General features: G+C 45.1%; 2 protein-coding genes across 5 annotated transcripts in view; one reads left to right on the top strand and one right to left on the bottom strand.

Annotated features, from left to right (window-relative positions):
• The first annotated feature begins 204 nt into the window (after positions 1 to 204).
• ctu2 (cytosolic thiouridylase subunit 2 homolog (S. pombe)) lies at positions 205 to 6630 on the top strand. 3 transcript variants are annotated; one of them, XM_010881312.4, is made up of 16 exons: positions 205 to 378; positions 473 to 519; positions 714 to 788; positions 992 to 1070; positions 1146 to 1205; positions 1402 to 1462; positions 1566 to 1675; positions 1866 to 2155; positions 2303 to 2438; positions 2606 to 2737; positions 2833 to 2924; positions 3073 to 3173; positions 3322 to 3526; positions 3695 to 3761; positions 3837 to 3895; positions 6147 to 6630. In XM_010881312.4, exons 1-16 carry the CDS (start codon positions 343 to 345, stop codon positions 6211 to 6213), a joined length of 1617 nt encoding a protein of 538 aa, XP_010879614.1. In that variant the 5' UTR covers positions 205 to 342; the 3' UTR covers positions 6214 to 6630. The 3 variants fall into 3 exon arrangements, with proteins under 3 accessions (XP_010879614.1, XP_010879623.1, XP_010879630.1); XM_010881321.5 differs by having other exon boundaries at positions 218 to 519; XM_010881328.5 differs by lacking the exon at positions 205 to 378 and having other exon boundaries at positions 497 to 546.
• piezo1 (piezo-type mechanosensitive ion channel component 1) overlaps positions 6515 to 18486 on the bottom strand; it is a 56519-nt gene continuing 44547 nt past the window's right edge. For both annotated transcript variants that reach the window (XM_020052878.3, XM_010881298.5), the window contains exons 23-50: positions 17864 to 18020; positions 17430 to 17673; positions 17223 to 17319; positions 16938 to 17103; positions 16732 to 16821; positions 16398 to 16477; positions 16120 to 16191; positions 15167 to 15267; positions 14892 to 15021; positions 14738 to 14815; positions 14461 to 14633; positions 14113 to 14231; positions 13804 to 13953; positions 13390 to 13648; positions 12666 to 12854; positions 11935 to 12256; positions 11658 to 11835; positions 11306 to 11453; positions 10579 to 10793; positions 10290 to 10448; positions 9819 to 9966; positions 9532 to 9720; positions 9287 to 9379; positions 8960 to 9132; positions 8715 to 8837; positions 8545 to 8624; positions 8241 to 8439; positions 6515 to 8023 (exon numbers count right to left, since the gene is read on the bottom strand). In XM_020052878.3, coding sequence (XP_019908437.2) covers positions 7759 to 8023; positions 8241 to 8439; positions 8545 to 8624; positions 8715 to 8837; positions 8960 to 9132; positions 9287 to 9379; positions 9532 to 9720; positions 9819 to 9966; positions 10290 to 10448; positions 10579 to 10793; positions 11306 to 11453; positions 11658 to 11835; positions 11935 to 12256; positions 12666 to 12854; positions 13390 to 13648; positions 13804 to 13953; positions 14113 to 14231; positions 14461 to 14633; positions 14738 to 14815; positions 14892 to 15021; positions 15167 to 15267; positions 16120 to 16191; positions 16398 to 16477; positions 16732 to 16821; positions 16938 to 17103; positions 17223 to 17319; positions 17430 to 17673; positions 17864 to 18020 — 4397 coding nt within the window. In that variant the 3' untranslated portion in view covers positions 6515 to 7758. The remainder of the gene's footprint in view (positions 8024 to 8240; positions 8440 to 8544; positions 8625 to 8714; positions 8838 to 8959; positions 9133 to 9286; positions 9380 to 9531; positions 9721 to 9818; positions 9967 to 10289; positions 10449 to 10578; positions 10794 to 11305; positions 11454 to 11657; positions 11836 to 11934; positions 12257 to 12665; positions 12855 to 13389; positions 13649 to 13803; positions 13954 to 14112; positions 14232 to 14460; positions 14634 to 14737; positions 14816 to 14891; positions 15022 to 15166; positions 15268 to 16119; positions 16192 to 16397; positions 16478 to 16731; positions 16822 to 16937; positions 17104 to 17222; positions 17320 to 17429; positions 17674 to 17863; positions 18021 to 18486) is intronic.

Raw genomic sequence — 18486 nt, forward strand, 5'->3', positions numbered from 1 at the left:
CTGCGCGTTGTTTTTTTATATATATTTATATAAAACCACACACACACACATATACATACACACACAGTTATATATATATATAACGTAATAGCAGATATAATGTTCTCCTTTTATACAACTTTTGATGTTGTAATATCAGTTGTACCGTATAATGTGATATGTAATTTTCATTGACACAACAACAAAACACTTATTGTTGATTTAAATTACGTCATCAAAACGCGCCATGTTGTTATTCCACCACGAGCTTTTTGACACATTAGTCTAATTAGCGAATTCAGTCTCGAAATAGCTTAATGTAACGACCTAAATACAATTTCGTATATGTTCGCATAGTGATAAATGGTTGGCTGGCAAGCTGGAAAAGACAGTTTTTACGTAAGCATTCAATTCTTATTTGAATGTAGCTACACGAAATTCCAACAATTTAACACTTAGCTAGCTGGCTAACTAATTAGACAACATGTGCCAGGTCGACGAAGAATACAATGGGCAACTGGAACACGTAGCAACCCCAAGGTGAGAGATTTACTCACCTTGTAACAGGTATTACATTGCGTAGCAATGGACTTTAGCATAACTAACTATAATGTCCACCTAGGCTGAGCTATACTACCAATCATTAGCTAACGTGCAATTTTGTTTCCTACGCTGTTTTGTCCTAAGCTGTAGCAAACTGCTTCCAACCACTCACAATGTACTTTTATTCGTAGTGTCTCCAAGAAATGTGTCAAATGCAAAGAAAGTACAGCTGTTTTGATCATACGAGCTGTAGATGCATTTTGCAGGTAAGTGAAACAACTGGTAGTAACCTTTTCTGGATAGGGTTGACATATTCCAATAATTTCTATAAATTACTGAGGCAAAAAACTTAAAACAAACTCAATGAATTAGATTCATTTAGGCTATATTTACACAAAGTGTGCATATTTTACTGTTAGTGAAAAGATGAGTAATGTACAGTATATTTATTTGGATGTCCTCTGACCAGGTGCTGTTTCAAGGAGTACTTCATACACAAGTTCCGGGCCATGCTGGGAAAGAACCGGATCATATTTCCTGGAGAGAAGGTACTGAATATTAAACTCTAGCATTGTTACATCTCGCAAAATCAAACAAATAAGTTGTTACTCTCTCTCTTGTAGGTTCTTCTTGCTGTGTCTGGAGGGCCAGCATCTAGTTCCATGTTGTCACAGGTTAAAGAGGTAGTTGTGGTCAATGCATTCCTTCCCGTTTGGCCAGACTGTATGTTACAGTACTGAAATTACAAGGCTGATGTTTACATTTCAGTCGTTTAGCAGACATTCTTGTCCTGATTGTCTGACAGTATATGAGGCACACACATTCTTCAAATTCCAGTATTGTTGTTTGTTTAAAAAAAAAACTTTGTCTTTGACACAGGGTCTGAGTCGAGACGCACCCAAAAAATTGAGATTTGTCCCTGGAATCATCCACATAGATGGTAAGACACAGAAGATCATACCTTCTTTTTTTATTCAGTCACTTCCAAGCTTGCAGTCTCAGACTAGATCATGTGATGATTGTCCAAATCTTTGTCTTGAAAGAGGGAGGTGCCAGTGGTCAAAGCATGGAAGATCGGAGGAGGGCAGTGGCTCAGGTGGAGTCTGTTCTCAGATCCTCTAATTATCCTTACCACATAGTCTATCTGGAGCAGGTGAGCTGCATAGCTAGGTCACAGTGTTGTTGATACATCTGTCTAGGACTCTGGGGATCTGAGACTGAACTTTGATCATTGGAATTTACTGTATTATGGCTTGGCATTGTTTTTGCCAAGCTATAATACATATAATTGCATCTTCTCTAGATAGTAACATTGTGTCTGTTGTCTTCCCACGGTGGTCCAGGCACTTAATCTCCCCAGCTCAGTGCTAGAGGTGGGCTCCTCGGCTACAGAGAAACTTCAGACTGGGCCAAGTTATAAAGCTGCTGTGGACCAATTCATCCAGACCAATCAAAACCTGCACCCAGACCTCTTTTTGGAGAATGCCTGGAGTCATCTGTCCTCTCTCAGCATGCAGGAGGTCCAGAATGGACTAAGCAACCCCATCACTCCTGAAAACACCCAGGCCCTTCAAAGACTGTTTGCCTCTGTGAGAACACTGACAGCCAAAGAGGATTTGCTGCAGACACTGAGGTGAGATTAGACTACATTTTCCAGACATACCATTCACGTATCACACGTAGCATATAGGGGATTCATATTTGTGAAATTCATCTGTCTTTCAAATTTGTGTAAAGGCTGTTAAAGACTAATGAGATGAAATGCATTGCTATTATCCAGGCAGCACTTGATTCTCCACACTGCGAGGACAGAGGGCTACACCAAGGTGATGATGGGAGACAGCTGCTCCCGTCTGGCCATCAAACTGCTGAGCAACATCTCCCTGGGCCGAGGGGCTTCACTGGCTATGGACACAGTAAAAATATCTCTTTCAGCTCAGTGGAATAGTGGACATTGTTTAAGCCCTTCTTTCAATAATTGAACGACTGTATGTAACTCCATATTATCTCTCAGATAATATGATAATGTGCTGAGCTCCGATAACTGTACCGTCTTCATTTAAAATGTTACCGTTTTTCACAGGGCTTCTCAGACTCTCGCTACGGAGACGTGGTCATTGTCAGACCCATGAGGGACTACTCCTCTAAAGAGATAGCATATTACAACAGGATGTTTGATGTCCCCTCAGTCTTCATCCCTGGCCTGGACACTAAGGTGAGAGACTGACCAACTCTCATTGTTATATAGTGTGTTGCTGTGTGCCAAGTGACTATTTTCTTAAGCAATTGAATTAAGTTTCCTCCCTCCAGGCACAAGACAAGGCCAGCATCCAGCGGCTGACAGAGAGCTTTGTCAACAAACTCCAGACGGACTTCCCCGCTACTGTCAGCACCATCTATAGGTGAAGATGGGTAACACAAAGATGCACCAAACTTTAACATGGTGCACTGTTTGTAAAGAAAGTAAAAGTGGAAATGAATGTTAGTTGAAAGGATATTATAACAAATAATTGAAAATGTTATTGAACACCTGTGTTGGTTGTTGTCCAGAACCAGTGAGAAGCTCCACACAGCGTGTCCCCCACAGAACACCAATAGCCCAACCTTTGATAAATGCCTGATGTGCGCGTGTTCCCTGGACACCAACGCTGGTGAGTCACATTGCCAGTGAGCTAAAATGTATTAAAATCTCCAAATAAGAATGTCAGATTTATACAAATTATGGTTGCCTGCTGTATACACGTACAAGTAAGTCTCCCTTCTATCTTTTCCCTTACTGGCTTCCTCCCCGTTGTGTAGAGGAGTTCTCTGCCTTCAAGGCCACACTGATCTCAGAGCAGCTGTCTCAGAGACGGGGCCCGGGCCCTGGTTTGAGCCTTGGTACAGCAGGAGCCCCAGGACCTCCTCCAGCCTCCTTCACAGGACAGGGACAGTGCCGTTCCTCTGATGAGGGGCAGAGGCAGGGCTGTGGGTCCAGAGAGCCTGGCTGCTGCCTCTCGGCTGAGTGAGTGCTTATGTCTACCAGTGTAAACATCTCCAATGTGTGCACACAGTACATCTGGATTGGGTACATTCACACCGGTTTACATTGAGGGTGAAGTGCAACGTGAGGTTGTGTGCACAACAGGATCCTATTGAATGTGTTCAAGACTTGACGTGTATGTTCTTTCAGGATGCCAGCGACACTGGATCTTAAAAGCCTCTTGTGTTACAGTTGTAGGCTGACCATCAAGGACATGGTGAGTGTATTCACTTCAGGCAATTACTGTACATACACAACAGTTCTTTATTAGTCATAACCTTCTGTCCTATAGACCGCAGTGGACATCCTTCCCCAGTACATCCTGGCAGAAGCTGAGAGGAAGAAGAGAAGGTAAGGTTTCCATCAGCTACAAGGAATACTTTAACAAAATATTATTTTAGCATTGACTTACAGTAGCAGTCAAAGATTTGGACAACTACTCATTCAAGGGTATATATTTTTTAAGATTTTCCACATTGTAGAATAACAGTGGAGACATCAAAACTTTAAAATGACACATGGAATCATTTAGTAACCAAAAAAGGATTACACAAATGAAAATAGTTATTTTAGGTTCTTTAAAGTAGCCACCCTTTGCCTTTAAGACATCTTGGCATTCTGTCACCCAGCTTCATGAGGTAGTCACCTGGAATGCTTTTCCAAAAGTCTTGGCGTTACCACATATAATGAGCACTTGTTGGCTGCTTTTCCTTCACTGTCATCCAACAGTGGATGACAGTGAAACATTTCAACTGGGTTCCAAAACATTTCAACTGGGTTGAGGTCAGTTGATTGTGGAGGCCAGCTCATCTGTTGCAGCACCCCATCACTCTCTTTCTTGGTCAAATAGCTCTTGCACTGCTTGGAGGTCGTTTTGGAATGAATGTCCTGTTAAAAAACAAATGATAGTCCCACTAAGCGCAAACAAGATGGGATGGCGTATCGCTGCAGAATGCTGTGATTGCCCTGCTTGTTGAGTGTGCCTTTAATTCTAAATGGATCACTGACAGTCACACCAGCAAAGCACCCTCACATCATCACACCTAAACCATGCTTCACGATGCTAATCACACATAGAGAGATCATCCTTTCACTCACTCTGCGCCTCACAAAGACATGGCAGTTGGAACTAAAAATCTAAAATGTTGACTCATCAGACCAAAAGGACAGATTGCCACCGGTCTAATGTTTCTTGGCCCAAACAAGTCTTATCTTATTGGTACCTTCAGTAGTGGTTTCTTTGTAGCAATTCAAACATAATGGCCTAATTCACAGTCACCTCTGAACATTCATTCATCTTCTTCCGCTTATCCGGGGCCGGGTCGCGGGGGCAGCAGTCTAAGCAGAGATGCCCAGACTTCCCTCTCCCTAGACACTTCCTCTAGCTCTTCCGGGGGGATACCGAGGCGTTCCCAGGCCAGCCGGGATACATAGTCCCTCCAGCGTGTCCTAGGTCTTCCCCGGGGTCTCCTCCCGGTGGGACGGGCCCGGAACAACTTCCCGGGAAGGCGTTCAGGAGGTATCCGGAACAGATGCTCAAGCCACCTCAGCTGACCCCTCTCGATGTGGAGGAGCAGCGGCTCTACTCTGAGCTCCTCCCGGGTGACCGAGCTTCTCACCCTATCTCTAAGGGATCGCCCAGCCACCCTGCGGAGAAAGCTCATTTTGGCCGCCTGTATCCGGGATCTTGTCCTTTCGGTCATGACCCAAAGCTCATGACCATAGGTGAGAGTAGGAACGTAGATTGACCGGTATATCGAGAGCTTCGCCTTGCGGCTCAGCTCTTTCTTCACCACGACAGGTCGATACATTGACCGCATTACTGCAGAAGCTGCACCGATCCGTCTGTCAATCTCCCGTTTCATCCTTCCCTCACTTGTGAACAAGACCCCTAGATACTTATACTCCTCCAGTTGAGGCAGGCACTCTCCACCAACCTGAAGTGGGCAAGCCACCCTTTTCCGACTGAGGACCATGGCCTCTGAACAGATGTTTGTTATTTAAACTCTGAAGCACTTATTTGGGCTGCAGTTTGAGGTGCAGTTAATTGCAGATTTCTGAGGTTGGTGACTCTAATGAACTTAACCTCTGCTGCAGAGGATAACTCGAGGTCTTCCTTTCCTGTGGCGGTCCTCATCCTAGCCAGTTTCATCATAGCGCTTGATGGTTTGTGCGACAGTGCTTGAAGTCTTCCAGATTGACTGATCTTCATGTCTTAAAGTAATGAACGACTGTTGTTTCGCTTTTCTTATTTTAACTGTTCTTGTCATTTGTACATAAAGAGAGCACAACTGCTAATTAAAATGCATTCCTGGTGACTACCTCATAAAGCTGGTTGAGAGAATGCTAAGTGTGCAAAGCTGTCATCAAAGGGTGACTGCTACTTTTAGATACTTCAATATCAAACACATTTTCTTCTGTTTAACACTTTCTTTGTTGCTACATGATTCCAATGTGTTATTTTATAGTTTTGATGTTCACTATTGTTCTACAATATGAAAAATAGTAAAATTACAGAAATTCCTGTGAATAAGTGTCCAACTTTTTGACTGGTACTGTATATTTACTGTGATACTTAAATGGACTTGGTCATTGTGTCTAGGTCTCATATGAGGAAGGAGATTAGTGAGTTCCTGCTAGAGGAAGAGGATGAAGCCAAGACATCTTGAGGGTCACATTCCCTGTGACAGACAAATCCCAGTGTTACCAGACAACGCCGATGGCACACAGATGGAGACTGCATTGTTTATTGATGAAACTGGCTGCTCTGTTATAGATTTAGCATTAGCGCCTATGGCAACTATACAGCCAAGGCCGTTAGCCTTGATAACATTTAATTGTTTTTCAGTCAGTTATTCTGTTATATTGTCTTTTAACTGCACCCAAAATAAATGTATGTATGGCACTGTTTGTATGGTGAATCTACCATTAACTGAGGTATTGCTACAATGACTGAGTTGAATACAGAAGTGTTTCCATGACAGGAATAAAAATTATTTTATTTTTCATTGATTTAGGAGCTGAATCACATTGTATTGGAAATAAAAAATAAGGTATCTTTTACAATAAATCTCACAATAACAAAACTTGGTTCTCAGAGAATGAGCGCTAACGTATGGCACAAAGTATTACTTTCTACAAAGTTGGGAAATGTTTTGCTTCAGCGTTTGTGCATATTGGCAACTGCTGAAGAAATAGTTTAACCATACTAAAACAATTCTGAAAAATATCAAGGCACAATGATAGCAGTGTCTTTTTTGTCAGAGGTCTAAGTAATGTCAGAATTCATAATAATCTGTTCCAGCATGATATTTACCAGAGATTATATTGCCTTATGTGGTATTCCAGTATGTTGACATTTTGTAAAGTTTGCTATAAATAAGAAATATATGGTTTTATTTAGTCTAAAATGGTAGTTCAGTTCAGCACGATTTAAATGAAAAGACAATGTTCCCTTGTTAGTAGGGACCCCGTTCACGGTAAACATGCATATGTAGGCTCACTCGGAAATTACAAAGTTTCTATTGCGCAAGTTGTAACACCTCAGTCTTGAAATTAGTGTTACAGTTGTAATTTAACCACAATGTATTTGCAGTACAACAAGAAGACAAGTCGAGTGTTACTATGATCAATTACAACGTACATAGTTAGCTTTTCTTCCCATCTTAAGCATTTCCGTTTGTAAACAGTTTCAAGATTCAGAGAATTGGCTGAATAAGATATCACTGTGTTTCGATTGGGGGGAAAACATCATACTTTAGGTCCTTTTTCTTTCAAATTGTCCCCTTGTGGGCAGCATTAGTTCCCACTGAGCTCATCAGTGTAGTAAAAGGATCCAGCCCATGATCTGTCAGCAGTCAGGTGGCTTTTAAGCTCTGTAGGTCAACCCGGCCATCACATCTCATTTAGAGACCATCCTCTGTCGTAAACCAGGCATTAAGACATGAGCAGCCTGACTTCTTTTAGTCTGGTAAAAGTGTAAGACACCTAACCCACCCTGGTGACTGGAGAGGCTTAGCAAAATCTCTAGAACCCCCCCCTGCCCCACGCAACCCCAGGCCCAGTGTCAGCACAGCCCTGCAGCAGAGGGAAATAGCACTGTACAGAAACAGACAAAATATCCCTTTCCCCTCCCAGCTAAGGGCTTAGATTCACAGTGAAGACAGAGTCACTGGTGCCAGCGTTAGGTCAGTTGGAAATGGTCCAGGTAAAGACTAGCGATTGTCCCTGGACAGCTTGTCCCTTGTCCACTTGATCATAGTCTCTGGTGAGCGGTAGAGGAAGATGAGTTTAGAGTAGAGCTCCTCTTCTAGCTCCAGTTCTCCCGTCTCCCTGACCAGGAAAATGTCTGTGCACAGCTTGAGAATGCGGTTGACACACGGCAGCTCCTCAAACATGATGGAGTGAGAGATCTCGCTGAAGAAGCCCCTCACAAACTTCCCAATCACCAGCACCACAGAGACATACAGCCCCATGATCCTGCAATGGACGGCATGTTTAGAGTGGGCAGAAAAGAACAGAACTCAGTGAGAAAACAAAAAACTCAGAAACATTTTCCAGAACATTCAGTAGAAGGTCTTAGTTTGTTTATTCGTCAACTGATTGGAAGGTCCAATCGACGTTTGATTTCCACTTTTAACCAACGCTCAAAAAATGTGTGCCTGGGAAGCAGTTAGGGATGGCCACAGCTCCTTACCCGTATCCTGCGAGGAAACCCAGGCTTGGGGGGCTGACTTTGTCATTGAAGATCACCATGGGCAGCACACCACAGGCCTCTGAGGTAGGAGGACAGTCTGCAATGCTGATGTCCCACCACTCCTGGGCCCCACTGCTGCTGTTCAAAGAGCGGTCCCTCATCAGAGACAGAGTCACATCCTGGTAGCCCTCTTCACCACCTGCAACATGACACGGTGTCAGGCACAAACGCAGCAATGCGGAAACACAGGCTGCCTTGGTACAAAAACAGCAAGAAGGACGCTGATACATAAAAGCCCCTCAACCTTGATACAGCTGGCTAACCGGCTTGGCCTCTGCTCCATTCGGGGCTCGGATGTAGTTGGGGAACATGTGAGGTACACGTCTGAGAAGAAAACAGAACAACACAGAATTCAGGACATCATTTGACACACATACAACAGTGTGCTACACGACTGTGTGGAGCAGAACATACACAGGTTCAGTGCGGTTCCCCAGTAGCAGTGAAGCCAGGTCTGCTCTAACTCGGTTGCCCGGTTCCAGGTTGATGGAGAGTTTGCCAGACGTGTTCTCCACAGTGCCACCCTTGCCAAGGTCCCTGAATATATACAGAAACAATAACACACATTCTAACCCACAAATATTCTCCAATTCCACTGGCAGATAATGGCTAAATAAAAGAAATGTCTTCCCATGCACACACGCACACACACAGCTGACCTCTGGAAGGTCCAGGCCAGCCTCAACGTCACATCCATGGGGCTGCCCAGCAGCTCCTTGACCACCTCCTGTCTGCTAGGTGGGCTGATCCTCCACACTGACCCTGAGCTGCCCTCAATCTTAGCGGTCACTAAGTCCTCGTAACTATACAGGGTGATAAACTGCATAGCCACCTGTAGGGAACACACACAGATGGGACTTTTATCAATACCTGACATTTACACATTTATTCACGGTGTTGATGAGTAATATACTGGGGCTATTGTCTTTTTAGAACAGGTCAAGGGCATGAATTATGCTCTCTGGAGTGGGGGAGGTGTTACATACAGCATTGTCATAGAAGTCAGTGTTCAGACGGTTGTATTCCTCTTCAGTGAATGGCTGAATGGACTGCTGTTGGACGCTCATGGTGAACAGGGGCTATGAATAGGGATTACTAGTATTAGTACCACGCAAACTGACTACAGTTATAGATTTTCAATAGCATGCTTTTATATGCTTGACTGAACTAGATGGTGAGCATGGACTGCATAGGTCTCAAACCAGTACAATGTTTTTTTTGTTTTTTTTACCTCATATCCTCCCAGATTGACTGTCACAGTGACATCCACTGGGTGATTGACCACACCCACCACCGATCTGACCAATGATATGAAGAGCAGTGGAAACCAGATGATGCAGATTAGGAAGAAGATGATCAGTCCTCCCATACCATACTTTACAATCTTCTTCTTCTTCTGGCCCTTAGGCTGAGGGTATTTCTGCAGAACAGGAGGGATCAGGTGTAAGAACCGCTGACAGAAACACACTACAGACAGCTGACATTATCAACTGCATTTTTAACCCAGAGGTCTTGTACCTTCTCTGTCTCCCGGCTGCACTTGATGATGAAAATGTTGGCGTAGATGTCTTCCACACACATCCAGTTGGAAAGGGACAGTGTGGTGTCAGTCCACACCCAGTCCATCACAGCCCGCAGCTCCACCAGGAAGGGCACCAAGCGGAACCTGACAGCACACACAATTACACTGTACTTGTACCCAACCTCAACCATTATCCACCTGACGACACCGTACCCAACCTCATCCCATCATCCACCAGATGACATGGTACCTGTACCCAACCTCATCCCTCATCCACCTGATGATACTGTACCCAACCTGATCCCATCACCCACCTGATGACAAGCTCATCCCATGACCCACCTGACAACAGGCTCATCCCCTCACCCATCTGATGACAACCTCATCTCATCCCATACCCAAACACGAAGACCAAACCATATGATATAGTTTGGCCAAAGGGATACAGTATAAATGTACTGACTTACCCCTGAAAGAGGAAGAGGTTCAGGTGGTTGAACTTTTTTGTGAGGAAGTTGCCCAGGATTCGGGTGGGGTAGCCACAGCGGATCTGGTATGCCGACAGGGCAAAGTAGATACATTTGAAGAAGTACCAGAGTTGAGCCACCGAGTTTTGATTGAACATCCTGAGGGGACATAGACAAATTCAGTACACACTAGAGCAATGATGAAAGCCCATTGTAGGACATATTTAAGAGATACCCACAATCAAGATCCAATGAAAGGCACTACCCTTCAAACCCTCCTCATCCTCACCTTTCAGTGACCGCAGGCAGGATGAAGAACATCCAGATGTGTATGCCAAACACCAAAATGATCTGGAAGATGAGCTTCCCAAGGACGGTCTTGCGAAGGTAGAGTGCCCGGTCGATGATCATGGTGCTGAACTGGATGAGCAGCATCACCAGGAAGGCCTCGGGAACCTGGTCATCGGACAGCGTGGAGGCAATGTCTGCTGCTGCTGAGTGTTTCTGTGGGACAGAGGGCATTCGATTAGTCCACGGAAATGCTCACTGTATATTGTGACCAAGTACACGATGTCTGGAGATACAACATCCATATGGTGATACACTCCGGAGTGATACAATATGAAAACACAATTTTAACTGTGGATTTAAAAGTGTAAATGGAAACATTTCAGAAATTGCACAGGTGTAAGAAGAGAGGCACTTAGTCACACCGGATATAAGCGTCTCTAAAATGACTAAAGTGTCAATGAAGTTTAGGGGTGTCAAACTGGTTCCACGGAGGGCCTAGTGTTTGCAGATTTTTGCTCTCACCTTGTACTTGATTGATTAATTAAGTCACTAAGTGGTTAGTTCTACCCTCATCTGGTTGTTAAGGTCTGAACTGGGAACCAACCTATAGGAAAAACCAAAAACCTCCAGACACTTGGCCCTCCGTGGAACCAGTTTGACACCTCTGGGTTGGTTGGGCAAGTGTGGCCTGGTACATTCATTGCAGTTTGGTATGTGTCACTCACTCCAAAGGCCCAGAAACCAAAGACGATGATGATGAAATTCACCACGTCAGTGAGGAACATGAGGGCGTAGACATCTGTAGCAGCGCGGTACGGTGCACGTAAGATGTCGCTGAAGAACGAGTGACAGGGCTTGTAGACATTCCGCAGACTACAAGGAGGAATGGACAATCAAAACAATGTCTCTTGCCCAAATATGGCAAGATTTAAGAAGACCTACAGCACAGCGAACATGTCATAATCAACTACTAAACACAATTTAAAACCAACAGAACCTTTTATTAATCATAATAACACTACGAAATGACATCTGTTTGGACCAAAGAGCTCTGCAAAGGCTGACTCCAGTACGTACGCAGTGATGGTGAGGTGCTTGATCTTGTCTCCCACCGCTACAAGCTTCTTACTGGCTGCCTCTCTGCGTTTACCCTTCTGCTGCTCCTTCTGCTGCCTTTTCTGCTCCTTCTTCTGCTCCTTCTGATCCTTCTTCTGCTCCTTCTGCTCCTTCTTCTCAGCCTTGACATCTAAGGCTTCTAGGGTATAAACAGAATACAAATCAAGAACATACTTCTGAACTCCCCAAGCCATTCATTAATTGATGTTTTAATTTTCTCCACTATAGTTCAGTGGACCTTTGCTCAGTGGATTTTTCTTGCGGAAGCGCATGATGCTGCCCTTCTTCTTGGTTCCCTCCTCAGGGGGGCCAGGGGGCTCTGGGGTGTGTGCTGAGCTTGTGCTGGGCTCTGGTTCAGTTGCTTCAGGCTTTGGTTGGGAATCAAGTTCGGTTTTCTGGTCCTGATCCAGTCTGAGTTCCTCCAGGTCTACTAGGCTGGGCCCAGGGCTGGGATAGACATGGACCTCCTCTACCTCAGCTCCCTCCTGCTTTTTGGCCTTCTTTGAAGGCCTAAAGGGCTTCTCTTCTAGAGCACCCTCCTGGTCCCACAGACCATACCGCTGAAGACAGACAATGTAGGAACACTTTTCATTAGCAACTGGCTACGCATGGAGTAAAGAAAGATGCACTCCAAACACACAGATGGGGCCACCTGCCGATACTAACTAAACAGGGATAGGGTTGCAGCAATGTTGCATTTATTAGATATAAGCTGGGAGCCAGTGGTGTCTGGTGATTGGACGTTTGGTTCGTGACGATTTGTGGATGTACCTTCAGAACACTACTGCAAGCTACTAATAAATGCCCGGCAAGCTACTTGAAGTACCAGTACCAACCAGATGTATCAGTCTCTCTCCAGAGACAGGGGCTTCAACACCCCTTGGCCACAAAAATCTAAATGAGGACGTGTCAATGTATGATAAAACATCATGGGTCAAGACAGTTGGTTGGGGGACTGATAGACAGTACCTGCAGCAGTGAGCGATGGAAGAAGAGAGCCAGCAGTTGCAGCAGGTCATAGCGAATGTAGTTATCTGTTTTCTCCAGACCCAGAATCCGAGGGGGGAAAAAAGGCTTGTCCTCGTTCAGCGTGAGTTCAATCCCACTGTTCCAAGGGAAGAAACCGAACTGGAACAGGTACTTTACCAGTACCATGACCTATGTAGATCCGGAAACAACCAAAACATATCAGTGAACAGGTACTTTACCAGTACCATGACCTGAGCAGAACCGGAATCAACCAAAACATATAAGTGAGAAACAATGTGATAATATTACAGAAACATAGAGAAACACCATGTACCTACATTACAGAAACATTAAGTGCAATTCAATGTTTAGGTTTGTTTTGCACATGCCTGAAAGCCAACCGGTTGGAACAGTTGAGAGAACAGGAAATATTTTGAATAGTTTGAAACTAAATGCTAAATTAGGCCTGGCAATGAGGAATGCCATAGTGTTTCCTTAGTTGGTTTAAACCAGAAGTTCAAAAGTAAACGTCATCGTAGACAGTTCATATTTCACATCTTACTCAATGTTTACAACAGTAAAGACGGATAATACAGTAAAGCCTAGTAAGGCTTTGCATCTGTGCTTAGTCTCAACATGCTTGTGCAGGTATAAACAACCACACCGCCAACACAAAAACAGCAAGCAGCTCGGTCTTGGTTCCAACTACCCAACTACCACCTACCTCGGTGTAGATGATAGCGGTCATCCAGAACCTCTTGGTTGGGCGCGGCACGGCCAGCATGGCCCAGAGGAAGACGAGGATTGGCAACACCACGGAGATGACGGACGCCGTCACCACGTTGTTGAGCACGATGATGAAGTAGCACACCAGCTCAGAGTGGGCTGCCAGCAGGTTGTAGAGGGCCAACATCAGCTTCAGCATGCGGTTCTGAGACGAGTAGAACTCTCTAGACTGGACCAGCTCCTCTACAAAGAACTGCCTGCGATAAGGTAGATGACATGGGGGCGGTCAGTAGGGTTCCCCTGGCCCAACAAGCTGGAGACAGTTAGGGTTCTGACACATGAGAGGAACATCGATTTGTAGCAGATCAACTGAATTGATTTTCTAGGAAGGTTCTGAAGTGCATGTCGGTACCCGTCAGAGAGCATCTCGCTGGCCGTCCTGGAGTGGCGTAGGTGGCGTTTGTGCGATGGCTCCGGCTCCACCCCCAGCAGCTCCAAGGTGGGCTCCGAACAACACAAGTTGGTGCTACTTTGACACTCGGGCTCGTCCAGCTCCAAGCCACTAGCAAATAACAACACACGGGTCAGTAACCAGCTAACCCTCAGAAGGAAAATATAGATGATTACAAACCGGCATGAACAGACCAATTTACATGTACGTTTCTGCTATTCAGGTTCAAAATGTGTCCAACATGTTGAAGGGGTATTCATCTATACCTACCTGGCGGCACCGCTGGTATTATGGTCGGTGTCACCCTCTGTGTCCCCAAGACAGGTCTCCAGGGTGGGGCTTTCACTGCCCTGGGACAACCGGTCATCCATTGGATCTGTCAGAGGCTTCTGTATAACAGGAAACCGAAATTCACTTGAAATAAGCAGAGTGGTTGGCGCAAAAGCACTGCATTTTCTGCTTTTGAACTGCATTGATAGTATACATCATACAAGTTGCAACCGAAATTATTTATTAATACAGCTTGTAACATACGTACTTAGGGGTCCATGACTGGCCACCCTGGGTCAGTGCTCCCTGGTGTTAGTGGGCTGCTAGGTGAAGGGAGGTTTAACTGACCTGGCTGATGTTGTGGATGAGAAGGTAGCGTTCGTTGCACAGCACTGTTGAAGTGTCCACGTACTGCTTGGTGATGAGGTTGAGCCACTCAGTCAGACCGTCGACCATGGCCAGGAACACAACCCACAGCAACATGAGGATGTCCAGGATCCTCTGCACAATGTCTGCCTTCCCTGGAGAACAGCACCACATTGTTTAGGTTATTCAGACGGCATAATGTTTTAAATGTCTTAAGTAAACTGAGGTTCATGAAACACTGAGAATAATGACCAAATACCTGAGCCATCTCCTAGCTCCTCGTTTTCTGGGTCGTCATGCGAGATACCTTCTTCAAACTCCACATTCCCTTCATGACCTGAAACAAACCCAATTACTAACGTATATTTTATTGGGTTTTTTGTGTGTGTGTGTGTGTACGTGAGATCTCTGACCTGATGCTGGACAGCCCTCCTGTTCTCTCTGATGTTTCTCCTCTCTCTCCAGCCTCCTCTGTTCTTTCTGTCTCTTCTGGCGTTCTCTCAGTGTTGCCTTGGCACTGGTCACCCATGCCTGGTACGCCAGCTGTGGGCACATGGCAGCAGGAGGAATACATACTAAAATACCACCATTATAAAAAACAGGCATTGGAATTAACATTTCTTTCACATTTGTGTGCATTTTAACACTGTATAAGTTGGCAAAGGCTTTGTTTGCAACATAAAATCACCTGAAAGGCAGTTGGTTTCTGAGGCTTCTGTTCCTCTGAGAACAGTTCTTCTTCTTCTTCACTGTCCGACTCAAACAGGTAATACTCCCCAGAATGCAACACTGCAGGATTAACACAAACCAAATAGATAATCCATAAGTAATCCATGGGGACAGGACATGGAGTGAAGGCCACTACTAGTCAAGACCACTTCAAAATCAGGACTGTTTAGTTTTGGATTTTCTAACAAAACAGAAACTGAGAAGACTAAATCGCAGGATTATACTATGCCGTTCAGCATAAGGAGGGAAATAACGAAAACAGATGTGGGAAAGACAGGCCAAAAAGACCTGGAGATTACGATCCTCTACTGGACTGCAGCTGCAATCCCCCCAAATGCCAATTTATATGTAAGACCTATTCCAAATGAAAACATTACAGGTATACTAATAAATCGTTTGACAACCTCTGATTGGTTCTGTCCTGAGATAGACTTCCAGATTTCTGACAGTGCATGTAAACATCCCACTCAGCCAAAGGTTTGTTCATCATTCACCGAAGACATCAAGGGTGTATTCATTCTGCCCAAACAAAACATTTGACCAGAAAAATGTTTTTTTGTCCTCTGAACTTATCCAATAGAAACACTTGCCGTAATGCCTTAATATAACATTTTGTAAGGTGGAATGAACGTCATCCAGATGTAAACAGTACAGCATAGGCACTCAACTGCATTACAGATTACACAAGCAAATCAACATACAATATCATATACACAGAGTCTGATATGCACATCTGGAAAAGGCAGGCAGACGACAAACAGCACTGCACATGTCAAAACAGACTGAAGAGCAAACATTACATGAAAAACATCCACATTTAATTTTAACTTAGTGTAAAACGCTGGAGAGAGACTCTTTGTGGTGCTGACAAATAAAGATACAGGGGTATATAGAGCTGGGTATGGAGCGAACCTTTGGCATGGTCCAGCCAGGGCTCGTGCCACTTCTTGCCACGTTTGTGACTCTTCTTTTCCTTCTGTGTCTCTGTGGGGGAGATGAAGGGCTTCAGGCTTTACCACGGCAAACACACACCATAACAACCCCCCCCCCCGTCATTATCTTAAGAGATGTGTTGTTGAATTTTTTCTATTAAGTGTATTAATGGTTAATAGGATGATGTGTGGTAATGGAGGCACAAGTCCAAACCTCATTTCATGCATGCCCAATCAGAATAGAGTAGTGTTGATTACCTGAGGCCGAATCGTCCTTGGCATCTGACTTCCGACGGCCCTCTTTGCACTTTTCCTGTTTTGAGCGGATCCGTTCCATCCTGAGGGATAGGGAAGACATTTTGTCATCATGACTACCCAGATATCTTATTCTCTCATTCCTTTTTTGCTCCATTAGTTCTGACTAATCAGTCAAACATAACATTTAACCACTCTCCAATCTTGGTTTTGTACATGGTACAGAATAGGTGGCTATTCTCATGGTCAGGTTATGAGGTTTGGCTGTCTCATTATCCGGTTTGGGGAGGATATCATTGTTTTGGGATGTAAAACACTCGCTTCTACATTTACTCACGATCTCTTCAGCTGCGAGAGGGACTTCTTCTCAACCTCCTGGTGGAAGATCATGTCCTTTACAATGCTGGCCCTGAACAGCTCGAAGCCCCTGTCACAGTCAAACAGCAGGTGATCAGAACACACGTCCATACAATGCGTACCCACTAAAAGTGTGGTATCCCTGTGACCTCCAGGGGGTGCTATGGAGACCAGTCAGGAGCTCACCGGGAGGCTTGCTGGGCCGAGGCCTTCAGGTCAGCTGTCACATGCAGGAAGTAACAGCTCAGAAAGACTCTCCTCTGCAGCAGGAGGAAGAAGAAGCAGATACTGTCCCAGATGATCCCTGCCTCTTCCACTGGCAGCGTACAGGTCTTATCACTCAAATCGTTAGCTTTAGGAGACACACAAGAACGGGATCGAACACCGGAGAATACATGCCTCGCTACTGATCTGAAGGGAGACGTGTGTTCACGAGACATCTGCATCTATGCTAATGTGCTGGATACTCACGGTCGTAGTAGCCCTTGACCGTGCAGACCAGACTGAAGAGCTGGATCACCCAGCAGAAACCTTTCTGCATCTCCATCACAAATACACAGGCCAAAATCTGGGGACACGACACACTTTAGCAAACACAAACGTGACCTTTTACCTAACAATGTGGATTACTGTCCTGCATCGGCAGTGTAGTTGTCCGCACTGAGATGGGTCACTCACAGACAGCATGTTCTTGGCGATGATGACCGCCACGTTGTAGATAATAAGACAGTCCCACATGACAAGACGCGTGCGAGAGGGCTTCCGGAGCAGCCGCTTGCCAAACAGCAGGAAGAAGAAGCAGGCCAGCAGGTAGCCCAGGCCAAACACACTGATCCTGGTAGCACCGGTGACAAACACCACAGACAAGACGAACCAAAACATGTGACGGAACACCAGCACTTTGGCCATGTCAAGGTAACACCTGGAGAAGAGTGGCAGAGAGAGAAACACATACAGTAAATATACTGTCTAGGATGTAGAATGATTAGTGCCCAGAGTTTTCCCTTGGTCAAGGACAACTCCTGGACCCCACAATGATACCTGAAGGCTGTGAGGATGGTTCAAACTGCCGTTGATCAGGTCAGTTGTGTAGGTGTCTACTCCAACCCTACCTGCAGTTGATGAAGTTGGGGGCGGGGTTGAAAAGTCGTCCCTCCATGGGGTCAGGATCATCTGTGTTCTCCCCAGCCAGAACCATCCACTCTTCCTTCTTCTCATGCTCAAACACTTTCCACTGCTGTGAGGCACACATCAGGAGAACAAAGTCCGCTGGAAGGACCAGAAACAGACACAGCTATCAAAATCAACCTGGAGGACCAGGCACATCCATCAACAACAAATAGGAGGACCAGGCACATCCATCAACAACAAATAGGAGGACCAGGTACATCCATCAACAACAAATAGGAGGACCAGGTACATCCATCAACAACAAATAGGAGGACCAGGTACATCCATCAACAACAAATAGGAGGACCAGGTACATCCATCAACAACAAATAGGAGGACCAGGTACATCCATCAACAACAAATAGGAGGACCAGGCACATCCATCAACAACAAATAGGAGGACCAGGCACATCCATCAACAACAACAACAAGGACCAGGCACATCCATCAACAACAACAACGAGGACCAGGCACATCCATCAACAACCAATAGGAGGACCAGGCACATCCATCAACAACAATGAGGACCAGGCACATCCATCAACACCAATAGGAGGACCAGGCA

The sequence above is a fragment of the Esox lucius genome, chromosome 2, assembly GCF_011004845.1.
Source record: "Esox lucius isolate fEsoLuc1 chromosome 2, fEsoLuc1.pri, whole genome shotgun sequence".
NCBI classification, from domain to species: domain Eukaryota; kingdom Metazoa; phylum Chordata; class Actinopteri; order Esociformes; family Esocidae; genus Esox; species Esox lucius.